This window comes from Pinus tabuliformis, chromosome 9 (assembly GCF_031772625.1).
Source record: "Pinus tabuliformis cultivar Carrire ecotype Pingquan chromosome 9, CPIR1, whole genome shotgun sequence".
In the NCBI taxonomy this organism is placed as follows: domain Eukaryota; kingdom Viridiplantae; phylum Streptophyta; class Pinopsida; order Pinales; family Pinaceae; genus Pinus; species Pinus tabuliformis.
The window spans coordinates 727634601-727655472 of record NC_142307.1 but is presented as its reverse complement, the minus strand read 5'-3'; the positions used below and the strand labels follow the sequence as shown (position 1 = coordinate 727655472).

The 20872-nt window shown below is 34.2% G+C and overlaps 1 protein-coding gene across 1 annotated transcript; it reads left to right on the top strand.

Annotated features, from left to right (window-relative positions):
* Positions 1–4865: 4865 nt before the first annotated feature.
* On the top strand, positions 4866–5812 carry LOC149150760 (CEN-like protein 1). The gene is made up of 4 exons (XM_089442943.1): positions 4866–5099; positions 5209–5252; positions 5345–5382; positions 5493–5812. Exons 1-4 carry the CDS (start codon positions 4866–4868, stop codon positions 5810–5812), a joined length of 636 nt encoding a protein of 211 aa, XP_089299069.1.
* The last annotated feature ends 15060 nt before the right edge of the window (positions 5813–20872 follow it).

Below are 20872 nucleotides of genomic sequence, written 5' to 3'. Positions count from 1 at the left end.
AATGAATAGCGGCATTCATACTTGGTTGCAGGAGAATAGTTAATAGCGGCATTCATGCACAAGGGAAAATAGGGAAAATGGATCTAGAAGAGAACTTGCATACAAGATGGGTATTCACTATCAGTTATTCCTGAAGGCGTGAAATTGAAATAAGGATTGTTTCCTTCCTATTCAAAACTCATGATCTGCTCTTTGCCAGCCGATGAGATGAGCATATTTATGGTTTTAGATTGTTTCAAAGTTTCAGATTAAATAATCACAAGAACATGGTAAAAAAAGGCTGTGTAAAATCCAAGCGATGTTTTTTGGAATTGTTCCCTGTTAATATTTGCTACAAGTTTTATGTTATGTTGTTGCTTTGTATGTTAGCTTGCTGTAAACCTAAACAACCTATGGGCTACGACTCATTCTATGACAAGGGCTCGTTCTTCTAATTTCGCTAGATTCCATCCTGTTTAAGAAAACTGCGACTATGCACAACGAATTCCATCCTGTGAGAAACTGACACAACTCTGCTTTCACATTCCACGTGTCCTTCCAAGGACCTTTCCGCATGTCCTTTTGCATGCATGCAACATTAGTATTGTAAGCTTCAGTATTGTAAATGACGTCTTCCTTAGCCGGTGCATACCCTAGAGAGCAATGAGTTGATCTTCATGTAAACTCCAGTATTGTAAATGACGCCTTTCTTAAGTAGTGCATACCCGAGAGAGCAGTGAGCTAATATTCGCCTCTAAAGATGACATTGTTGCTCAAACTTTGGCTTTGAGAGTAATGAGCTCATGAAGACATTGTTGTTCAAATTTTGGCTTTGAGAGCAGTGAGTTGATCTTCGCCTCTAAAGACATTGTTGCTCGAACTTTGCCTTTGAGAACTAGCAAAGGACAAATAGACATTGTTGCTCGAACTTGGCTTTGAGAGCCACCAAAGGAGACGTGCAACGATTGGCCTCGAGTTTCTCAGTGAATTTCGTGAAGTTAAGTCTAAACTTATTAAATCTTGCTTCATTATTTCCTACATTCTATGTGGCTTTCTAGTTTTCAAGTCTCGTTTCCCTTCTTGTATGCTGGTCTTTCTCACTTAGCTTGCATTCTGTGTAGCTTTCTTGTTTTCAGGTCTGGTTTCCCTTGTTGCATGACGGTCGAGATCCTATCCATGGTTCTTTAGGAGTAATCATTGACTTACGGTAAAAATAGCAGAGCTGCAATCCCAATTGGCTTCTTCAGAAGAAAAGCTGTCTAAGGATAGTGGAATTAGGCTTAGAGGGAAAAAATATAATCATTAGTGGAGTTGGCTATCCGTTTAGTACTTTGGCTTGCCACAGAGAGTCATGAAATTAGGAGATCACAGAACAAACAAAATCAACATCAAATCAACGTTTTATCAGCTTTTTGTTCTACTACTCTGCTACTGAAACTTACTACTCTAATTGCAGGGCCAGCGTTGAAACATGAAGCATCAACAGATTGTGTAGCTTATCTTGATGAACTCACTTTGATGTAGCAGCAGAAAAGAAATAGAGGTAAGAGTTGTTGAACTTACTTTGATATAGAGATGATATCTCGTGTTGCACCTCTCCATACATAATACAGACTCTGTGTTTCAGTAGTAATAATTTGGCACAACACAGCATCTACTATCATGTAGGAGGGAAAAGAACGAGTAGCAACTATCACCTTACAGCCCGAGGAAGGGATAGCTTCTGAGGAGGGTTAAGAATCGGTAGAGCTTGAAGTTCTTAAAGTTCTTCAAATCTTGGCAGGTGGAAACTATGGCTGTTTGGTGGTTTGGATGGTGGCAGCTGTAAACAATGGAGCATGTGTAAATGAGGGTCATAGTCACCCATGCAACTTCGGTTAACAACACTTGCCTCAACCACCATTTTAAAAACGTTGCATAAAAAAAAACTTGCTCGAAACTCACTTATGAAACTTTGGATAAACTAATCTGTCCACCCCAAAATAGCATCGGGGCAAGTGAAGTTTGTAATAAGAGGGCAATTCTAAAACTTTGGTTAAAATTTAGTGAATGGAAATAGCCAATCTGAAACTTTGGTTAAACACCGAAATAAACTGAAAATTTTCGGTCAAACAATCAATTAATCAATGGTCAACGCCTTATCGAACGCTAGAGTCCCTGCATTGCCGGAGGCAAGGACTAATAATGGATGGATGTGCGGACAAACAACTTTCTACATAAAAGGTTTCTATTTATATATTTGATAGCAGTTGTCTATAACGCGACTTTTTGAAAGCTTTTTCGGCGGGTTTTTCCGGTCGAAATCCGGCAGGAATTTATTGGAATCGCAAGTTTGATAGCTAGTTTCTGCACAATGAAAGCGTCCCAGGGGTTTTCCAGGGTGCTGAATCCAAATATGCAGTTAAAAAACCATTTTAACTGCAACAAATCAAGATTTAACCTCAATTTCTTCCGCCGGATTCCGTCATCGGAATCTCCAAAAAGTCGCATTATAGACAACTCCTATTTGATATCATAACAATAGTTTTTCGATGTTTTAATATATATTTTGAAAATAGGCACAATTTCGGCTTGGCTGGTTGTTTCTTTAAACCGCTCGCTAAATAGAGGTAAGATTTAATATGAAATATCTGTTCACCCAAATAGAAAGTATTTCATACCGTTTTATTTATTTTATTTTAAAAAGCGTTTGTTTCCTGGTGTAATTACTTTTTTTCAAAGATTAATGAATGAATTAATTAATATTAATATTTATTAATTAATAATGTTATTAAATTTAATTTACTATAATAATAATTAGTAATTATAGTAATATTATAATCATACTAACTAATAATAGTAGTGATTTTATGATAATATGCCTTCAGCTTAAATCAATTGTATTTAATTAATAATATTTATATTAATATTTAATTAATTATATTAACAAAAAATATGTAATTAATTAAATATTTTATATTTAATTGAAATTATATTAATAAATAATACAATAATATTTTTAAATAATAATTAAAATAATATTAATAAATAATAATAATAATAATTTTTTATTAATTAAGTATAGAAGATTTAATTTTTAATTATTATTTATTTAATAAATTAATAAATAATGAATAGGAAAAATGAATTATTTTTTATTATTTAATGAATTATTAAACTAACTATTTTCTAAATGAATTAATTAATAATAAATGAAAGATAAATCAATTATCAATATAATACTAAATTATACTTTCGAAAGAATGAATCTAGCATTAATAAACATATATCAAATATGGAAAGTGGTCACCACATTCATTAATAATATTATTAAATAATTAATTTAAGTTACATAATTTAATATTAAATAACACTAAATAATATTAAATAATAAACAATACCAATTACTAATTATTATTAATTATAATAGTAATAATAATATTTTTATTGCAGTATTTTTTGGTATTATTATTTTTATTGTTATATATTTATTAATGGTAGATACAAATTAATATTACTATTATAAGTTGTCTTTAGTGAGATTTTTTGGAAATTTTTCTGGTGGATTTTTTCACTCTAATATCTCTAAAATTCTGCAGGAATTTATTGAAACCATAAGTTTGATTGGTAACCCCTGCACAATCCAAAGTTCCCTAAAGGTTTTTCAAGGTGCTGAATCCATATATACAGTGAAAAATCAGTTTAAATAACACATATGAAGATTTGACACCACAAAGTCCAAAAAGTCACACAAAAACCAACTCCTTAATATTAATGTAGTTATGCTAGTATAATATTATATAATAACATAGTATTATATTAATATATAATATAGTATCAATATAATAACCATAAATATATAAATGTATAGGAAATATATAAATATACGATAAATAGTTGTGATTATTTATATAATTACTAATCAGGAGAAATAATTAGTCTTTAACAGAATATCTAATCATTTTTATATCTAATAATTATTAATGTAGTAGACATAAATTTATTAGCGTATATCAACCACATTAGTAAATGTATTTGTGCTACTTTATTAATGTGGTAGATTATATATAGAAATAAGAATAATTTATAAATAATAAAATATTATTTTCAAAATAGGTGAAATTTGGAAGTTTGTTATATTAAAAAAAATAGTGAAATTAAAAAACCTAAAACATAATATAAAAAAAAAAATACTCCCCTCAAATTAACTAATTGCACCTTAATACTACTACAATCTACAACACAGTGATGTGTGGTTTGACACTAAGTCTACTTAGGTGAAGCACCATAGTTCAAATATCATTGAGTAAACTGGCATGTGGATGCTCGGGACCGAGATTCCCCTTGACCTAGAAGACCATAGTTCAAATATCATTGAGTAAACTGGCATGTGGATGCTCGAAAACGAGATTCCCCTTGGCGACTAAGTTAAAAAAAAAAAATCGGAATCTGAACTAAGCACTAAGCCACAAATCCTCCTAAGTCGTACTTATACATTTAAAGATAATATAACTTATTTAATACTTTTAAAAATAATAACTTATAACTTGATGAAACTAACATTTTATAAACACGATACTAAAGTCCACACCTTAATTAAATATCTACTTCTAATCACATGATTTAAATCTTCCTAACATGAGGATACTAAACTCCACACCTTATTTAAATATCTACTTCTAATCACATGATTTAAATCTTCGTATTGGCAACGTAAGGGGTCCCCATTTCTTCAGCTATTCCTTTAGAAAGGAATGAAATGCAACTCACCAGATTTCGAGTCTTCCACTCCATTTTTTCTTTGATTGTCGTTGATTTCGAATCTTCGGCTCCGCAGATTTCAGAGGCGCTGTCGATTTTTTCATTTTTCTTGATTTCGGATCCTCCCGCATTGAGTTGTTCAATGAATGGAGGAGATAAAGCGGAAGCTGGTGGAATCCGGAGTTATCCCACGCGTTCTCGACGATTTCAATCCTCGTGTGGAGATCATTGTATCCTGCGGCCGTAAACGAATCCGCATAGGTGACGAAGTGACACCTCCTGAAGTGCAACGCCATCCTACTTGTGTTGAACACTATGACGATGGTTGCAGTGATGTAGAGTTACACAAAAGTTTCAAGAACCGGGACTTAGTAGCATTGGTAGGTTTAATTCCCCATTTAATCAGTATGTTAAGCAATACTTTTTTATTCTTTAGTATACAGTCAAATTGAAATTCATAGATTATATTTTCCATAAAACCGTAATCAGGTTATCACGGATCCTGACGCTCCTGGAGGCGAGTATCTGCACTGGTATGTTATAATTGAGCAGAAAGGAGGGAAAATGGCACGCATAATCCATTAGTAAATCTCATAATACAAGTGTGAATGGCTACATTGTGCAGGTTAACCATGACATTCCTTACCAACCGACATAACACAGGTATGATGGTTGTGCTCTTTTCTTTAAGCTTGAAATTTATTGATAGATAGAATGTGCACCTTAAGGTTGACTGTGATGAATATGTTTGTTTCTTTGTGCTGCAATATTAGATTTCCCGCCTGTGGACCTCGTGGCCTATGAACCTCCAAGATCAGGTTCGCACATGCTAGTTTTGACATTGTTCAAGATTGAAGATTTGCTGTTCATCTCTCAGCCCAACAAGCGCGAGCAATTCAGTACCAGAACTTTCGCTGATAATAATGGCTGTGGATCGCCGTTGGGTGCTTCTTTCTTCAAGATCAAGTATGAAATTGAGGACGAGAAACAAAAGATTGACGGTGCTGAATCGTCTACTTACATCAGCTCTTGGCCAGGTAGGAACCGGGAAGAGAGTCAATCGACCAAAATCCTGAAATACATTGCCAAATGAAAGAGTTGCTGTAAGTAATGTTTTTATCAAATGAAATAGTTGCTGCCAAATGAAAGAGTTGCTGTAACTAATGTTTTTATCAAATGAAAGAGTGGCTGTAAGTAATGTTCTTATGTAATGTGTGAGTTATCATGGTTTATTTTAGGTGTTAATTTAGAAGTAGTTAGTTTCTTATGTATGATTTGTAATAGCTATTTAGCTATGTTATTGTCAGTGATCTAGATACTATAAATATGTAATCCTTGATATGAATAAAATTATACTTTGTTTGATGTTGTGTTTAATGGATTTTTTTGTTTTCACTCTATTTTCTAATATGGTATAAGAGCCTATTCTAGCTTGATTCCTTTCCAAAACTAGATTCCATAGTGAATGTGGGTTTTGACAAAAATTTATTTATTGTTCTAATGTGGGTTTTTTATATTTTCTACATGTAAGCATTAAGGGAGTGTGCTGGAAGTAATGCTTCTATGTAATGTGTGAGTTGTCATTGTGAGTCCTTAAATGTCAATCTAAAAATAGTCAATTCCCTATGTGTGAGTTGTAATAGCTATCTAGATATTATAAACATGTAATCCTTGATATCAAAAAATATATTATATTTGATGTTATGTTTAATGAATTTCTTTGCGCTCTCTATTTTCTAATATGAGTGTGAGCAGGAGAATTCCGATAATATGAGTGTGAGCAGGAGAATTCCAATCTGAGTGGGTCTTGCTTTTTACAGCGTCATGTAAGAGGAGGAGGACGAAATTCAGAAGAAGGGCTATAGTGAAGAATCCAGTTGCATGGTCATGTAGGTAGCGAAAACATCTAAGAATTTGAAGTAGCGACAAAATTTTCTGCGTTATACGGAACATATTTTTCTGTCTTATTGCGCGATTTGATATTGTTATGGTGCATATATCAAGAAAATGTGATGGATCCCAAGTTTAGGGCTTTAACTTGACTTGTGTACCGAGTTTCTCGTATCTCGTATTAGTTAATAATATTCAAAGTGGGAAATAAATTTCTGTGTTTGGTTACTTTGAATATATCAAGATACAATACAATTTGAATAAATCGAGATACAATACAATATGATTTACAATACAATATGATTTCTTGAATTGTCTTGAAAACGGCTATGGTGATATTTTTTTTTCTTTTTCAAAATACCATATCAAATTACAGTACGATGAATATATCAACCTACAATACAATGATATTTGTGAAATGTGCAATTATTTTTACAATGTGTTATTTGCAAAACCGAATGCCAAGAAAATAAATAAATAAATAAATACATATACCCCACAACATCTTTAGATACGTTGGCCATGCTTACGAAACCGAATGCCAAGAAATAAAATATATACAAAAAAAATTATACCCCACCACTGCTTTAGATACGTTGACAATTCTTATGGATCAAATACTAAGATAGTTTGTTGAAAATTGGAAAGGGACTATGAAGGTGCCTATCTATCTCCCTTGTGATTATTGCATAAACTGACTTTTAAATGGGACAGCCGGTTTATGTATCTTTCGATTATTGCCTCGATTAAACTGCAAAAAGTGGAATGAAAGAAAAGGTTGATATGCCGTTACACTCGAGAAGAGATAACTTATCGAAGATTGAGCACTAAAAAGGAACGTTTCGCTGGGCTGTGAATAAGCTATTGATGGGTAATAGTTACATTTTCTTTTAAATTTTATTTTTAATATATTTAGTGGATAAATGTGTTTAATTTTGGAATAAGGGTTTTAAAATTTTCAAAATGTTAAGTTTTTTGAAGGGTGGAAAAATTTATGAATTCTCAAACCAGCAGTGAGGACAGTTATTTATGGCTGCTATCAATGAATGCAGGCTGATTCATTACCATTATTCAAGGAAAACCACGTCAGACTTTCACTCCTACTTGGGTTGTTACCATCTTTTCTTAAGTCCTAGGAAGATGAGCTCTTACCCAATCAAAAGCGATTTTAGGACATACTCTAGGTCCAAGTTTAAAATGTTAAGTTATAGATAATAAGGATTGAATTTTTATGAGATATAGTGATTTTAAGGCATACTAGTCCACGTTTAAAATGTTAAGTTATAGATAATAAGGATTTAATTTTTATGAGATATTTTGGAATATTGAGAAATATATATGTTTACTTTGAAATAAACTTTTTAGAATTTTAATTTAATTATTAATAAATAAAGCAACTATAAACTGAGGAAAAATAAATTACAGTACCTATTTCCAATATATCTTTTTTCTTTGATGTTTATAATATTGTTCACATTTCCGTATTAGTTTACTTAAAATGGAAAGCAATATCTTACACAAAACTTTAACTCATCGGAAATACATCTCAAAGGAAGCTCAAAAATTTTCATGTCCAAAGAAACTTAGAAATTTTGGGCCCATTATTAGTTGGGGAATATGGTTAGTGGATAATAATATTATTAGATTTTCATTCTGTCTCTAAGAATAAAACTTAAAGAGCAGGGAGCTGATATAAAGAATGGGAGATCCCATACATCAGCCCTTGCAAAACACTCATCCAAAACCAAACATCATGTGTGTCTAGAAGGTGCTAAAATAATTGCTAGAGAGGATAATTATCAAAAAAGGAAAACCAGAGAGGCCATCGAAATTATGAAATTTCCTCAAAACCTCAACAGTGACCTCAGAACCTCAACAGTACCTCAACAGTGACAATGGGAGTGAGATTAGTGGAAATTGGCTTCCCAAATAAATCCTTGAAACCTTTAGAAGCATAGGTTTTCGAAATTAATAAGATTAATAAAATTAATTAATTAATTAATTAATTTTAATTAAATTAAACTAATTAAAATTACATTAATCAACTAAAATAGTTAAATTAAATTAATTAATTAATTTAATTTAAAAAAAAATAATTAATTAAATTAATTTTAAATAAAAATTAAAATTAAAATTAAATTAATTAAATTTATTTTTAATTAATTTATTAAAAATAAATAAATTAAATAATTAATTAAATAATTGATGAATTAATCAAAATAAAAATTTACTTATTTATCAATTAAACAATTAGGGTTAAATAAAATTAACAAAATTATGAATTAAATTAATTAATCAAATAAAACAAAATTAATTAACTAATTAATTTAATTAATTAAACAAGAATGTTTCTTTATTTGATACTTAAGATTAATTAACTAAAATAAAAATAATAATAAAAACAATGGATAGAATTATAATTAATTAATTAAAATAATTTATGAATCAATTATATTAATTAAAAGATATATTTTTTTAGATTCTTTGGTTAAATAAAAAAATAAAAAATAAAAATAAGAAAATCAATAGAAAGAAGATAAAAATTAAAACAATACAACTAAATCTACATATTAAAATCAGTTAAGTAAAACAATTAAAATCAAATCAAAATTAATTAATTAATTAAACTAAAATTATTATAATATTCATATGTATATATAAGGGTTGGCTTCTTTATAAAATTTATCAAGATTTAGGTTTATTTATACTTTGGTCGCAAGATTCTTCTCTCAAAGAACTATCAATCATATTCTAAAATTAGTCCTGATGATGAACCTCCTTTGGGTTTGAAACGTGGACAAAATGAACATGATACTGTGGATAATCGGATCATGCTACTCCAATAATACTATTTTCTAAAAAAAACTACACCACCTAAAAGAATGACAAATAATTCTTTGCTTCTATATGATTGGATTCCATATGTAAACATCAACAAGAAGCCTCGGAATATCACTCGTGGAGAAGTGGATAGTTCATATCCATAAGCTTATTTTGATGATGCCTCTCAGGGGGTTGGGGAGGAGTAATATTTTATATAAACCAAAAAAAAGGTGTTTTCAAATACCAAAGTTGTTTTTGTTAGGTTGAACGGCTCAGTGTAAAGATTATGTTATTGTTTTTTTTCTATTGAAAAGGGATATAAATAACTCCACCTTTCTCGTGATTCTTTAATTAATATTAGCTAGTTTAATGAAGTTCAATGAAATTTCTAGATTCTAGATGTCAGGTGGGCACGCTCATTCTCATTTTAGAGAAAGTCTTACACTTGAAAAAAGATTTGATCAAATTTCCTATTTCCATATTTACGAAGAGAATAATACCATGGATGATGACCTTTCCAAAGTAAGTGGAGAGCAAGCACTAGGCATATGAAAGATTATGGAACGAAATGGAGATTCATTTTATGAAAGATTATGGAACGAAATGGAGATTCATTTTATGAGTATGGCACATGCATTTTATTGAAGGTATGCTAGGTAACATGTTCAAGATTGAGACCACCCATCTTTTCTCTCTTCTTTATGGCAGGTTTAAGTTATCATGAGATTTTTTTTCTTAAAGAGGATTCTCTTCATGTTATGATTATGTTTATATGTATTTTTGGTGAAGCACATACTAGGAAAAGGATTTTTAGGCTTTTTTTTTTATAATTTTTTTATTAAGGGCTATTTTCTTCATAACAACTTATTTTTAAATGCACTCAAGTGTATATGTAAAATTTAATTTTCATATGTTATAGAGATCATTCTAATCCAAAAATTTACTTCATTAGACATCTTTAATTACAATTTAAAAAATTATAAGATTTAACTAAATTATAACTTTATTTAAAATTATTATTATTATTATTATTAATGATTAAAAAATAAACATATACACCTTTTAAAAGGTAAGTGCATCTAGCTTGGGTAGTTAGGAGGATCTTCTCTTATCCTTCCCACCCAGGTTCAGTCCCATCCAGATTGACATACTTTCTCTTTGGGAGTAATTTCTACATGAAATATAATTGCTTATTACAATGAACCACACTAATATATAACACGATCTTTAACCATCCCCACTTTATCATGGAGATTCTTCATTTGTAAATAACTAATTCTATAATTTGTAATGTTTACAATTCCTATAGAATCCCATAATTTATAATTTCAACTATTAAACCATGGCTCTATATAGCCCTTCGACCCTACATACTTTTTTGCAACACCATGTTGTAAGTTTTCCACCATGGCTCTATATAGCCCTTTGGCTCTACATACTTTTGTGCAAACCATGTTGTAACGTTTCCACCTGACCCCAAATTTCAATCCCTTAAAATAATTATAGTTAATGAATAATACATGTCGTACATAAGAAATTAAACATTCACATATAAATTGCAATTTACACATGGTAATTCAAAATTATATGCAACAACCATATTTAATACACAAAACCCAAAAAAGGCTTTGAAAGAAAAATCATACGTGTTAAATAGAACAACACAAGGATCCATTTAATCTCACATTAAATAAAAATTACACACATCAGGTAAAACACACACAATGGAATACATATACATAAATACCAAACCCTAATTAGGTTTTATAGTGAAACAACATATAATTATAAGAATGACACATAGGTATAATAAATTATCCAGTAGGAACTTATCTAAATATAAAACCAACTAATTACAAGTCTTCCACATTCCACCTAGTCGTAGACCTCATGGTTCATAAACTCTCTATTGCTAGTCACCCTTGAGTTGGGGCTTCAACTCCCAGGGAAATAATATATGCATTAAGTAACACACCACATACTCGAGCCAAGGTACCAACCTAAATAGCCTCAGTCTACAATAACAAGCTCATGCTCCCCTCAACCTATAAAAAAGTGGAGCAACACTTCTCTACAACTAGTCATCCATATGTGGTGCCTACCTTCTAGGGAACCTTATAGCCAGCCAGGAATGGTGTCAAAATATGACTCTAGGAGATCTGCTACTCTTTGAGGTTTTCAAACATCCTTCTAAGACAAAATGAAATAACTCCCATATAGTTACATAACCCAAGCACAAGGTTCACCGAGAGGTGGAGAGAGAGAGAGAGAGATGGGGGAAATATATATAGAGAGAGTGAAGGGGATATATAGATAGATAGAGTGTTATGGAGTGAGGTATAATTGACAGAGATAAGTAGCTAAGGAGAGAGGAACGAAAGAGAATGAGGATGAGGGAGAGAGGGAGAGAAGGGGAGAAGGAGAAATAATGTTGAAATGGGTTTTTTGTGGAGGGATTAAGGAATAAGGGGAGAAAGAGAGAGGGAGATATAATTGGAGATGGATGGGGAGAGAGTGAGATAGATATAGGGAACAAGTGAGAGCGATATATATATATATATATATATATATATATATATATATATATATATATATATCAATGTGTGTGTGTGCATGTAAGAAACTGGGGTGAGAGAAATATATAGTGTGGATGGAGATAGAGACAAAATAAGATAAAGGAGAGTGAGGGAGAAAAAGGAGGGGGGATATATATGAAGGGTGAGTGATATAGAAATTTATAGTTAGGAAGTACAATCAAAGAGGGAGAAAGAGTGATAGAGAGTGAAAGAGATAGAGAGATAACTAGATGGTATAGAGTGAGGGAGAGGGAGAGGGAGAATAATACATGGATATATGTCTGTGTGTGTGGAGATATAGAGAGAGAGAGAGGTAGAGAGTGAAGGAAGAGGAGAGAGAGAGAGTGAGGGGGAGAAAAGGAGAAGGAGAGAGGAAAGAAGAGAGAGAGAGAGAGAGGGAAAATATGAATGGAGAGAGTGGAGAGAGAAGGAGAGAAATAGAGGGATAGAGGGTGGGTTAGAGAGAGATATGGAGACTAATTAGAAAAGGAGGTACACACACATATATGTGTGTGGAGAGAGAGATATCATCTCTCTTGAATCACTTTCTCTGCCTCTCTCTATCTATCTCTCTCACTTTACCTCTAACCCTCTTTCCCATAGTTTGCCCAACCCTCTCTCATTATCTCTCTCCCGCCATTACCTAATATATTTCTTAATCCCTCCATTCCTAGGTCTCCCCATAACAAAAACAACCCCCCTTCCCATATTTCTTCCCTCCCACCTTCCCTCTCTCTGTCATTAGTGCCTCTTTCTCCCCACAATATCCTCTCTCCTCTTCCCTCTTTCTCTCTACCCTCTCTCTCCCCCACTTTATATTTACCTCTCTCACTTCTTCTCTCTCCCTCCTTCTCTATTACTATTTGTCTCCACCCCACCCAAATTTTTCCATCTCCAATACTTTCCCTCTCCCTCACTTCCCAAATATATCACACTCTTTACCTCTTCATAAATTTATATTAATCCCTCTATCTCATTACCCGTTCACTCCCTATTTCTTGTGCTTCCTATTCCATCTCTCTCTATGTGTGTTTGTGTGTGTCCATTTTTTCTTCATTTCTGAAATCCCTCTTTATCTCTTTCCCATGTCTCTCTCTTCCCCATTATTATCTCAAGCAATATCCCTCCCTCATTCCCTCTCTCCCACTCTCTCCAACTATATCTCACCCTCCATAGATATCTCCCTTATATTTGTCTCCCACTCCATCTCCCACCACCCTCCCTCACTCCCTGTATCTCTCTCCCTCGCCTCCCACCCTCTCTATCACATGCCCACTCACTCTCTTCCCATCTCTACCTCTTCCTATGTATCATCCTCCAAATGTAACCCTCTCACACACTCTCCCCTCTCCATTATCCCCCCATATTTACCTCTTCACATCTCGCTATTCCTCCGTCTTTCTCTCTTTATCCCCTAACTCTCCACCTCTTAGTCTCCCTCCCTACATGTATTACTCTCCCCAACCCCTATTATTTCTATTATTAATCTCCCTATGCCTCCCTCCCTTTCTCTCTCTCTCTCTCTCTCACACACCATCCCCCCTCCTCTTTCTTGATCTCTCTCATCCTCTTCCCCCACTACTCTCTCACTTTCTCTCTCTCTCTCTATCTATATCGCACACATACACTGACACACGCACACACACACATCGTTAGAACCCTCTCCCATTCACTTCTTGTCCATATTTGTCTAAGCTTCTCACATTCTGTCCCTCTCTCTCTTCCCCACCTAATTGGCCCTCTCTCTAAATTATTCCCTATCCCTTCATCTATTTCTCTATCTCTATCTCCCTCCCTTATGCCTTCCTTCAGAATGAACCCTTAAAATCTATGTCTCTCTCCCCCTCCCTCTTTCCATCATTTCCTCTCTCTCTCTCTCTCTCTCTCTCTCTCTCTCTCTATGTGTGTGTGTGTGTGTGTGTGCGTGTGTTTCTATTTTTCCCTCTTTTCTTCACTCCCTCACTCCCTCTTCCCTAGATATTTGATCACCTATCTCTCTTCCCCTTCCCCTCCCTCGCTTGATCCCTCTCGCTTTATCTCCCCCCCCCTCCCTCTCCCCCTCTATATTCAACTACTCTCTCTCTCTCTCTCTCTCTCTCTCTCTCTCACGCTCACTAACTCTTTTACCCTCTCTCTCTCTACCCCTATCACCCACTTTCACTCTCTCTTTGATCCCTATTACCCCCTTTCTTTCCCTCTTCACATCTCTCTTAGGTTTTACTTTCTCTCCTCGTTTATCCCTATCCCTTTTCATCACTCCCTCTCTCAAAATTTCACCCTTCCTCTCCACCACCATCTTCCTCTCTCTCCTCTTGTACCCCTCTTTTTCTTCTCCCAACTCTCTCCTCCTCTCCCTAAACATTCATATCTCTCCTTCCCTCCCTCGCTCAATACTAACCCTTCTCTATCCCCCACACTATCTCTCTTTACCAATCTCTCTTCCCCCCTTCATTTCTCTGACTATGTCTTCCCTTCATTCTCTTCTTCTCGCTCCCTCTCTCACCTCTATCACCCACCACATGGGTTTTCAGTGCTTAACTATTTCAGATAGGGAACCAACATCCATTACACTCTAAATTGACATTCATAGTATTAGGAGCCATGAAGGTTAATTCAATTTACCACACAATCCTTTTCTATGTGATCCTTAGCCTCTTGCTTGATATAAATGTTATTAGGAGTTTTGACGCCTTAATCATTCCTAGCATGAGAATTAGATGGCCTTAGACCCTAAATGATAGTTTTATAGTTGAAAGGTGTGAACAATGCTTTTAACAACCACACATGAATATATAAAGTATCTTTGTACTCTAATTGGATTATGGAGTCATTAGTAGGTTTTCTTGAAGAGTGATAGGTTTAAGTGATTTCACCATTTTTGTGTGTGAAAACCAAGTCATTAGGATTCAATTGAATTTTATAACATTGGATATTTTATTTTGTAAAAGGATGATGAGAATTTCATTTATTTTTCTTTTGTAAAAAGATAAAAATCTTGCTCTTTTATATTCCTACATTCACATATGAGTTTGTTGATTTAGAATATTTATTTTTACCATTTAAAATGATGAACTAATCCAAGTGGATCTCAAGACATCAAGGGGATGAATAAGGCTCGAAATTCAAAATGGCAGAAAGGAGAATGTGATGACATCAGTTGAGAGGGCTCATCTTCCTGATCGTGGTGGTGCGAACGATTCGTCAATCTGAGCTCGTATGCAAAAGATAGAGCTCTTCAAAGATTGGTATGGCTGGAGAAAAATAGGGCCCACAGTGCGCCACATAGCATCCCAGTCAACACGTGAGACCCCCATAGCAGCCTTCAAATCTCGACACTTAACTTTCCCATGACCTCCTAAACCTACACAAGAGACCAACAACATTTAGTTATAGTTTTTATATAGTTAATACCCTAACTATATAACTAAATCCAAATATATATTAAAACAAAACTATAACAACTATATATATATATGCCAAAGATCAAACTCTATAAACAAAGTCATTTTGTTATAACAAAATCCCATGGATAAACCAACATGAATGGTTCAACGAATATATTGTTAAAAGGTTACATATATATATATATATATATATGTATATATATACCATATATGGTGCCAACCCAAACGCATATGGTTATATTCAACGCATTTGGTGAATATACGTGGAGTATAAAACAAAACCCAAAACCGTTTGATAGTCAACGTATGGTAAGCACGAAGTTTCAAGGGTTCCGTGGGGCTTCGGTAGATGGCCACATAGGTGGTCCCGCCACCCAAAGCCACCACCATGTAACAAAGCCCACATACCATATGAACCGCCTCATTAATACGTTGCCTATTATTATGTTAACTTGGTTCGTGGGGATGCGTGCGGGCCGCCCAAATGGCGTGCCCGCTACCCAACATAATGTTTTTATATATTTAAATAATGGTTGGGTTGTTGTATAAAATTACCACATGTAAAGTGGTTAAGTTATTTATTGGTTTTCAAAATTATTAAAGGACATTTGTGGAGGGGCAGGATTTGACCTCCTAACCTTCTCCACGCTATTTTAATGTTTTTACTATTTTTGATGACTTCACTAGTGAATTTATTTAAGAATTCGGTTTTACCATAGCTTGGAGAAGGATTATATGAATTTTGAGACAAGAGCGGGCATGCAAATCAAGGCAGTTTTAATAATTTTTTAATAGAAGACTCATGAATTTTGCAGAAGGGTAAAATTTTCAACTTCTAAGAAATTGACAAATTTTATATAGATTTTACACCTCTCGTCGCCACGAACACGATGGCGCTATCTATTTTTCAATATAAGTTTTTCATCTTCCAGTCATTTCCAAGATGCATGCGGAACCATGATTTCAGCGAAAACAAGTAGCAAAACCATGAGTCATGAGATTTTCCCAAGGAGGTAAAATTTCACTTTGTCAGAATATAGTCAAGTTTATACTTGTTTTTCACGGTTTTTCACAGGGATCCTAATGGTGAAATTAGATTTGACATCTGAGCAGCGGATTTTCAGCGCATCCCTGAAACAGAATCTTTGAGGAATCCCGAGGGAATCTAAAAGATTCCTTGAGCTCCGAATTTTCAACTTCTTAGAATTCAGATTTTGGATAGTCGTCAGCACTACTCGACGCCAAAAATTTGATGGTGTATTCAAATTTGTCTTTCTCTCATTTATTCTTTCAGTCACTTTTATAAGTGCCAGTGCAGATGTTCATCTTCATGTGCGAACAGTCTTCTTCTTGCGATCGATGATGTGAGATCGATGTTTCAACAAGCTTCAACACTTTGAAAACCTTTACTTCAAATGGCCCTTGGTGGTGAGGTATATGATGTGTTCATGTACTTCTTCTTTCTGCATTATGTTGTACAGATCCATGATTGATGTTGTTGTAGGATCTTGTTTATTACATGTTGTAATGATTCCTTGCTTGATTTGATGCAGAATCTTTCTATGTGATGTACATTATGTCATAACTCTTTATGTTATGCTTTGAGATCCCTTGTTGTATGTTGTTGGGATGCTCTTGTTGTTGTCATGCATGTGTTTTGCTTTGACATCCCTTTTGTGCCATGTTGGCGGGATTCAGACCATGCTTGTTTTGTGTCATACTGATAGGAGTTTTTTTTTATTGAGAGTTCTAGCTGTGGAACATCTCTTAGAGCCACTCCTGTGTGAGGGCATTCTTCCTTGTATGATCGAGACATCATCTCTGTGTACATCATCTTTATTGACAACACATATTGCAGCGGCCTACACCATCTTGACACTGGGCCCGGAGACGTAGTCCCTCCTGAACGAACTCCATTATCAACGACTTATGTTTTCATGTGTTGATGATTGTTATGTTCCTCTTCCTTACAGTCTGAAACTATATTTGTTAATGTTCTTTTAAAAAGCAATTTTAACGCATCACGAAAGTAAAAGGTCTTAGAAGGGTCCTTCTTCACACCCGGACCTGGATCATGAACCTAATGGTTTGAATTGTTCTCCAAATTATGATTAATATTTTTACCATTAAAGATATTTTTGAATCTTGCTCAATGGTGGCATCAGATCTTAAGAAAAAAAGGTACAAGCGCTGAAGCATGGGATATGATAGTGGGCATATGGCAGAAGGATGGGAAGGCAGAGGATATTTCCTCCCACGTTGTGTATCTAGTTATGTTAATTATGTTCACGTGTGTGTGATGTATGGAAGCATGCAAACAACAATGGAAAATTAGAAACTTAACATAGAAGGTGGCGAGAGCCTTGAGTTATTCTGAGAATGCAAGAGTGGCGATAAAATGTTCAATGGAAAGTGTTTCCTCCCCATGGGTGGGCGCCAGGCTCCCAGAGGAGGCAGAGAGGTAGTGTAGGCTAAGGCACTAGAAATTCAGAGGGGCATAGCATCTTCAGGAAAATAGTTCATCGTCTGTGGGAGGTAAGCTGGTTTGGCTTGCACTTTATGTCATTTTTCATTGGATTTGGGTTATTTGTCATGTGCATAGGATTTTTCACTGTCCTTATTTCTCTCAAGACATTGGTTTGTAGTCTCTTAAGACCAGGCGATCATTTACGTGGTGTTTTCTATGTGTACTACAACCTTGGTATTTTGGGTTTGTCTTTGCCTAGGTCAACTCTTGCTTTTCGCGGGTGCATTCTAGTTTGGATATTGGTTCTTATTATCTAGGTTTAAATAGTGAAACCTATTGCTGCAAATTTTTCCTAGCTCGGGTTGAGTGTGGAGAGGTTTTCTTCGAGGAGCTAGGTGGTCTTGGTTTTTATGGGGTTCCTTTATCCTTACTTGACATTCGACCAAGGTTCGAGCTAATGAGGTGGTGCCTACATGTGCGTATCTAAAATTTGGGTGTTACTGTTCTTTAGGGGTGGTCAGTGCTCAAGTCTCCACTAGATCAAGGGTATTGGTATTGGGATTCAGGCCTAAAGAATATCATTCTATCTAAGCTAGCTCAGCTGGAAAATTGATCGAGTCTAGCCTATTTCTATATGGTGACTTTCATGAGGTTGGTTTTCTATTGGGTTTGAGTATGGGCGGGGGTGCCACTGTAAGACACACATATTCCATGGGATAGTTTGGAGGCTTTTATCTTGGCTCAGTGGGTGCGTAATGAGGCGAACTCCAAGATGAAAAATGGATAAAGTGCCCCTTCTAGCATCTTCACCTAAGCAGGTGAGGTATTAGAGTGAGCAGGTATCAGGGATTGGTGGACGAGGCAATGAAAGTTCCTTGTGATGCGGCCATGGGGCTGGTGGCGGCAAGTAGCTGCAAGCTAACCAAAGTTGAGGTGGAAACACTCTAGGGTGCGGTAGTCAGTGTAGCAGAGGAGTTACGGCTATGTATGGGAAAGATGGCTCTTCTAGTTGTTCCAATGCTTAGTGGAATTTGGAAAAATCTCTACAAGATCTTCTAGAGGCACAAGATAAGACTCGTGAGGAAGAGCATGAACCTGCGATGAAGATGCTTAATAAGTTGCAATATTTCCAATTTCATCTCTGAGAAAGAATGGTGGTGATTTGGCAAAGGCATAATCTTATCGCTGAAAAGGTAGACATGATGTAAACCTAGCTATCTCAATTTTATGTACCATGTTAGATATCCATATCGCCCTCCTCCCCCCAGGTATTGGGCTAGAGAATAGAGCTTCTGTTACTTCAGATGATTAAGCATGGTGATAGTCATTTTTTACATTTTTCATGTATTTTAGTGCTTTTTTCCTTCTATGCTCTGGACTACTTCCCTTAGTATATTTTTTTCTTGTATCTAATTCCTAGCTAGCATTGGTCAACAAACTTGGTTGGGGCGAGACCATCTATTTTTTGGTATCTATGTACTCCGCTTTGGATTAAGGAATAAAATATTGACTTACAAAAAAAAATTATTTTTGAATATGAGACATATATTAATGTATGGTGAAAATACATACGCAAAAATTTAAGTAGGGATATTCAAATAATATAATTAAAAAGAAAAGGTGTCTTGTTTCATATCTTTTTATCTGTCATTCCTTTTTCATATAACGTAATTAAAGATATGTTCAATTAGTTGAACTATTCCCCTATAACATATTTATAGGGAGCTCATGAGATAATTTGCTAAGTGTTACCAATAATATAATTTTAAGGCCAAGGTCAAGCCAGACACCAAATCAGTAAATTGGTTTATGAGACCCCCTTGTCTATGGGTCAAGAGACCCATCCCCGCATAACAATCTCACAGTTAAAGACTATGGAGGAAAACATACTCTACCCCCCTATAGTTTTCAACCTCTGACATATTATTATAAAACACATGTTCTTAACCATTAGGCCCATTCAAGTTGCATATGCCATTAAGATCAAAATATTGGTTGTTAAGACTTTTTGTAATTAAAAAATAATTACCTTTCCTATTAATTTTTTTTACAATTTATGATTTTAAATATTTTTATGTAATAATTATAGAATTTATTTCTATATTAATGTATTAAAATATTGTAATATATTTTATTGACTATATATATATATATAGATATTTCCAATTCTTTCTTTCTAAATTAATAGCTTAATCCCAAGGGGTTTCCTGAATTGGTGATCGAAGTAATGTGAAATTTGAGAAAACTGAAAGATACAAGCTTCAAACCCCCCTATTTGTGGCCTAGTTTACAAAGAGGAGGACAAGTTGTAGACCCCTAGAGGTTTACTAGTAGTTACATGTTAGGCGGGCTTCTGGGTTCGTGTGGGATACAAAAAAATTATATATATATATATATATATATATATATATATATATATATATATATATATATATATATACGTTTCGAAAAAAATCGTACTTACATTCTTATTTCAAAGAAATACATCTTTCATATGCACACTAGACGTGTGCATTCATCAGGAATCTCCCCAAATCCTTCTGTGGCATACATATAAAACTACAAAAGAAGGCTAACAAATATGTTCTTACACTTATGGACATCAAAAAAATTATATAATCGTTGTATTATTGATCAACATCAAACACTTGAACTAGTCACAAAATAACTATTATATAGATACAAAATCTGATAAGACGCATCATAATATGAGTCAAAAATTAAATAACTAAATAAGAAAAACATGTGGAGGCTTGTCCATATAAGGTCTATGATAAAACTAAAAGTGATAAATGTCCATCATCTCAATCACCTACCATAACCCCTGGTTAAAAAGCAAGCCATCCTTTGAAAGTTTGTCACAAACACGATTCCTCTTTGTGTATACATGAAAGCATCGCAAGGAAGTAAATAATTTTTTAGTCTCTGAATAACGTCCACAATATGATAAAATGATATATTGTGGGACTGTTGAGTCTCAATGACCCAGTTAA

Bases quoted from the DNA above. Each gene is read 5' to 3' on its own strand.
- LOC149150760 (XM_089442943.1), top strand. From the start codon at position 4,866: ATGGAGGAGATAAAGCGGAAGCTGGTGGAATCCGGAGTTATCCCACGC. The intron at 5,253-5,344 runs GTATGTTATAAT...TACATTGTGCAG, and splicing joins GGAGGCGAGTATCTGCACTG to GTTAACCATGACATTCCTTA. The intron at 5,383-5,492 runs GTATGATGGTTG...CTGCAATATTAG, and splicing joins TACCAACCGACATAACACAG to ATTTCCCGCCTGTGGACCTC.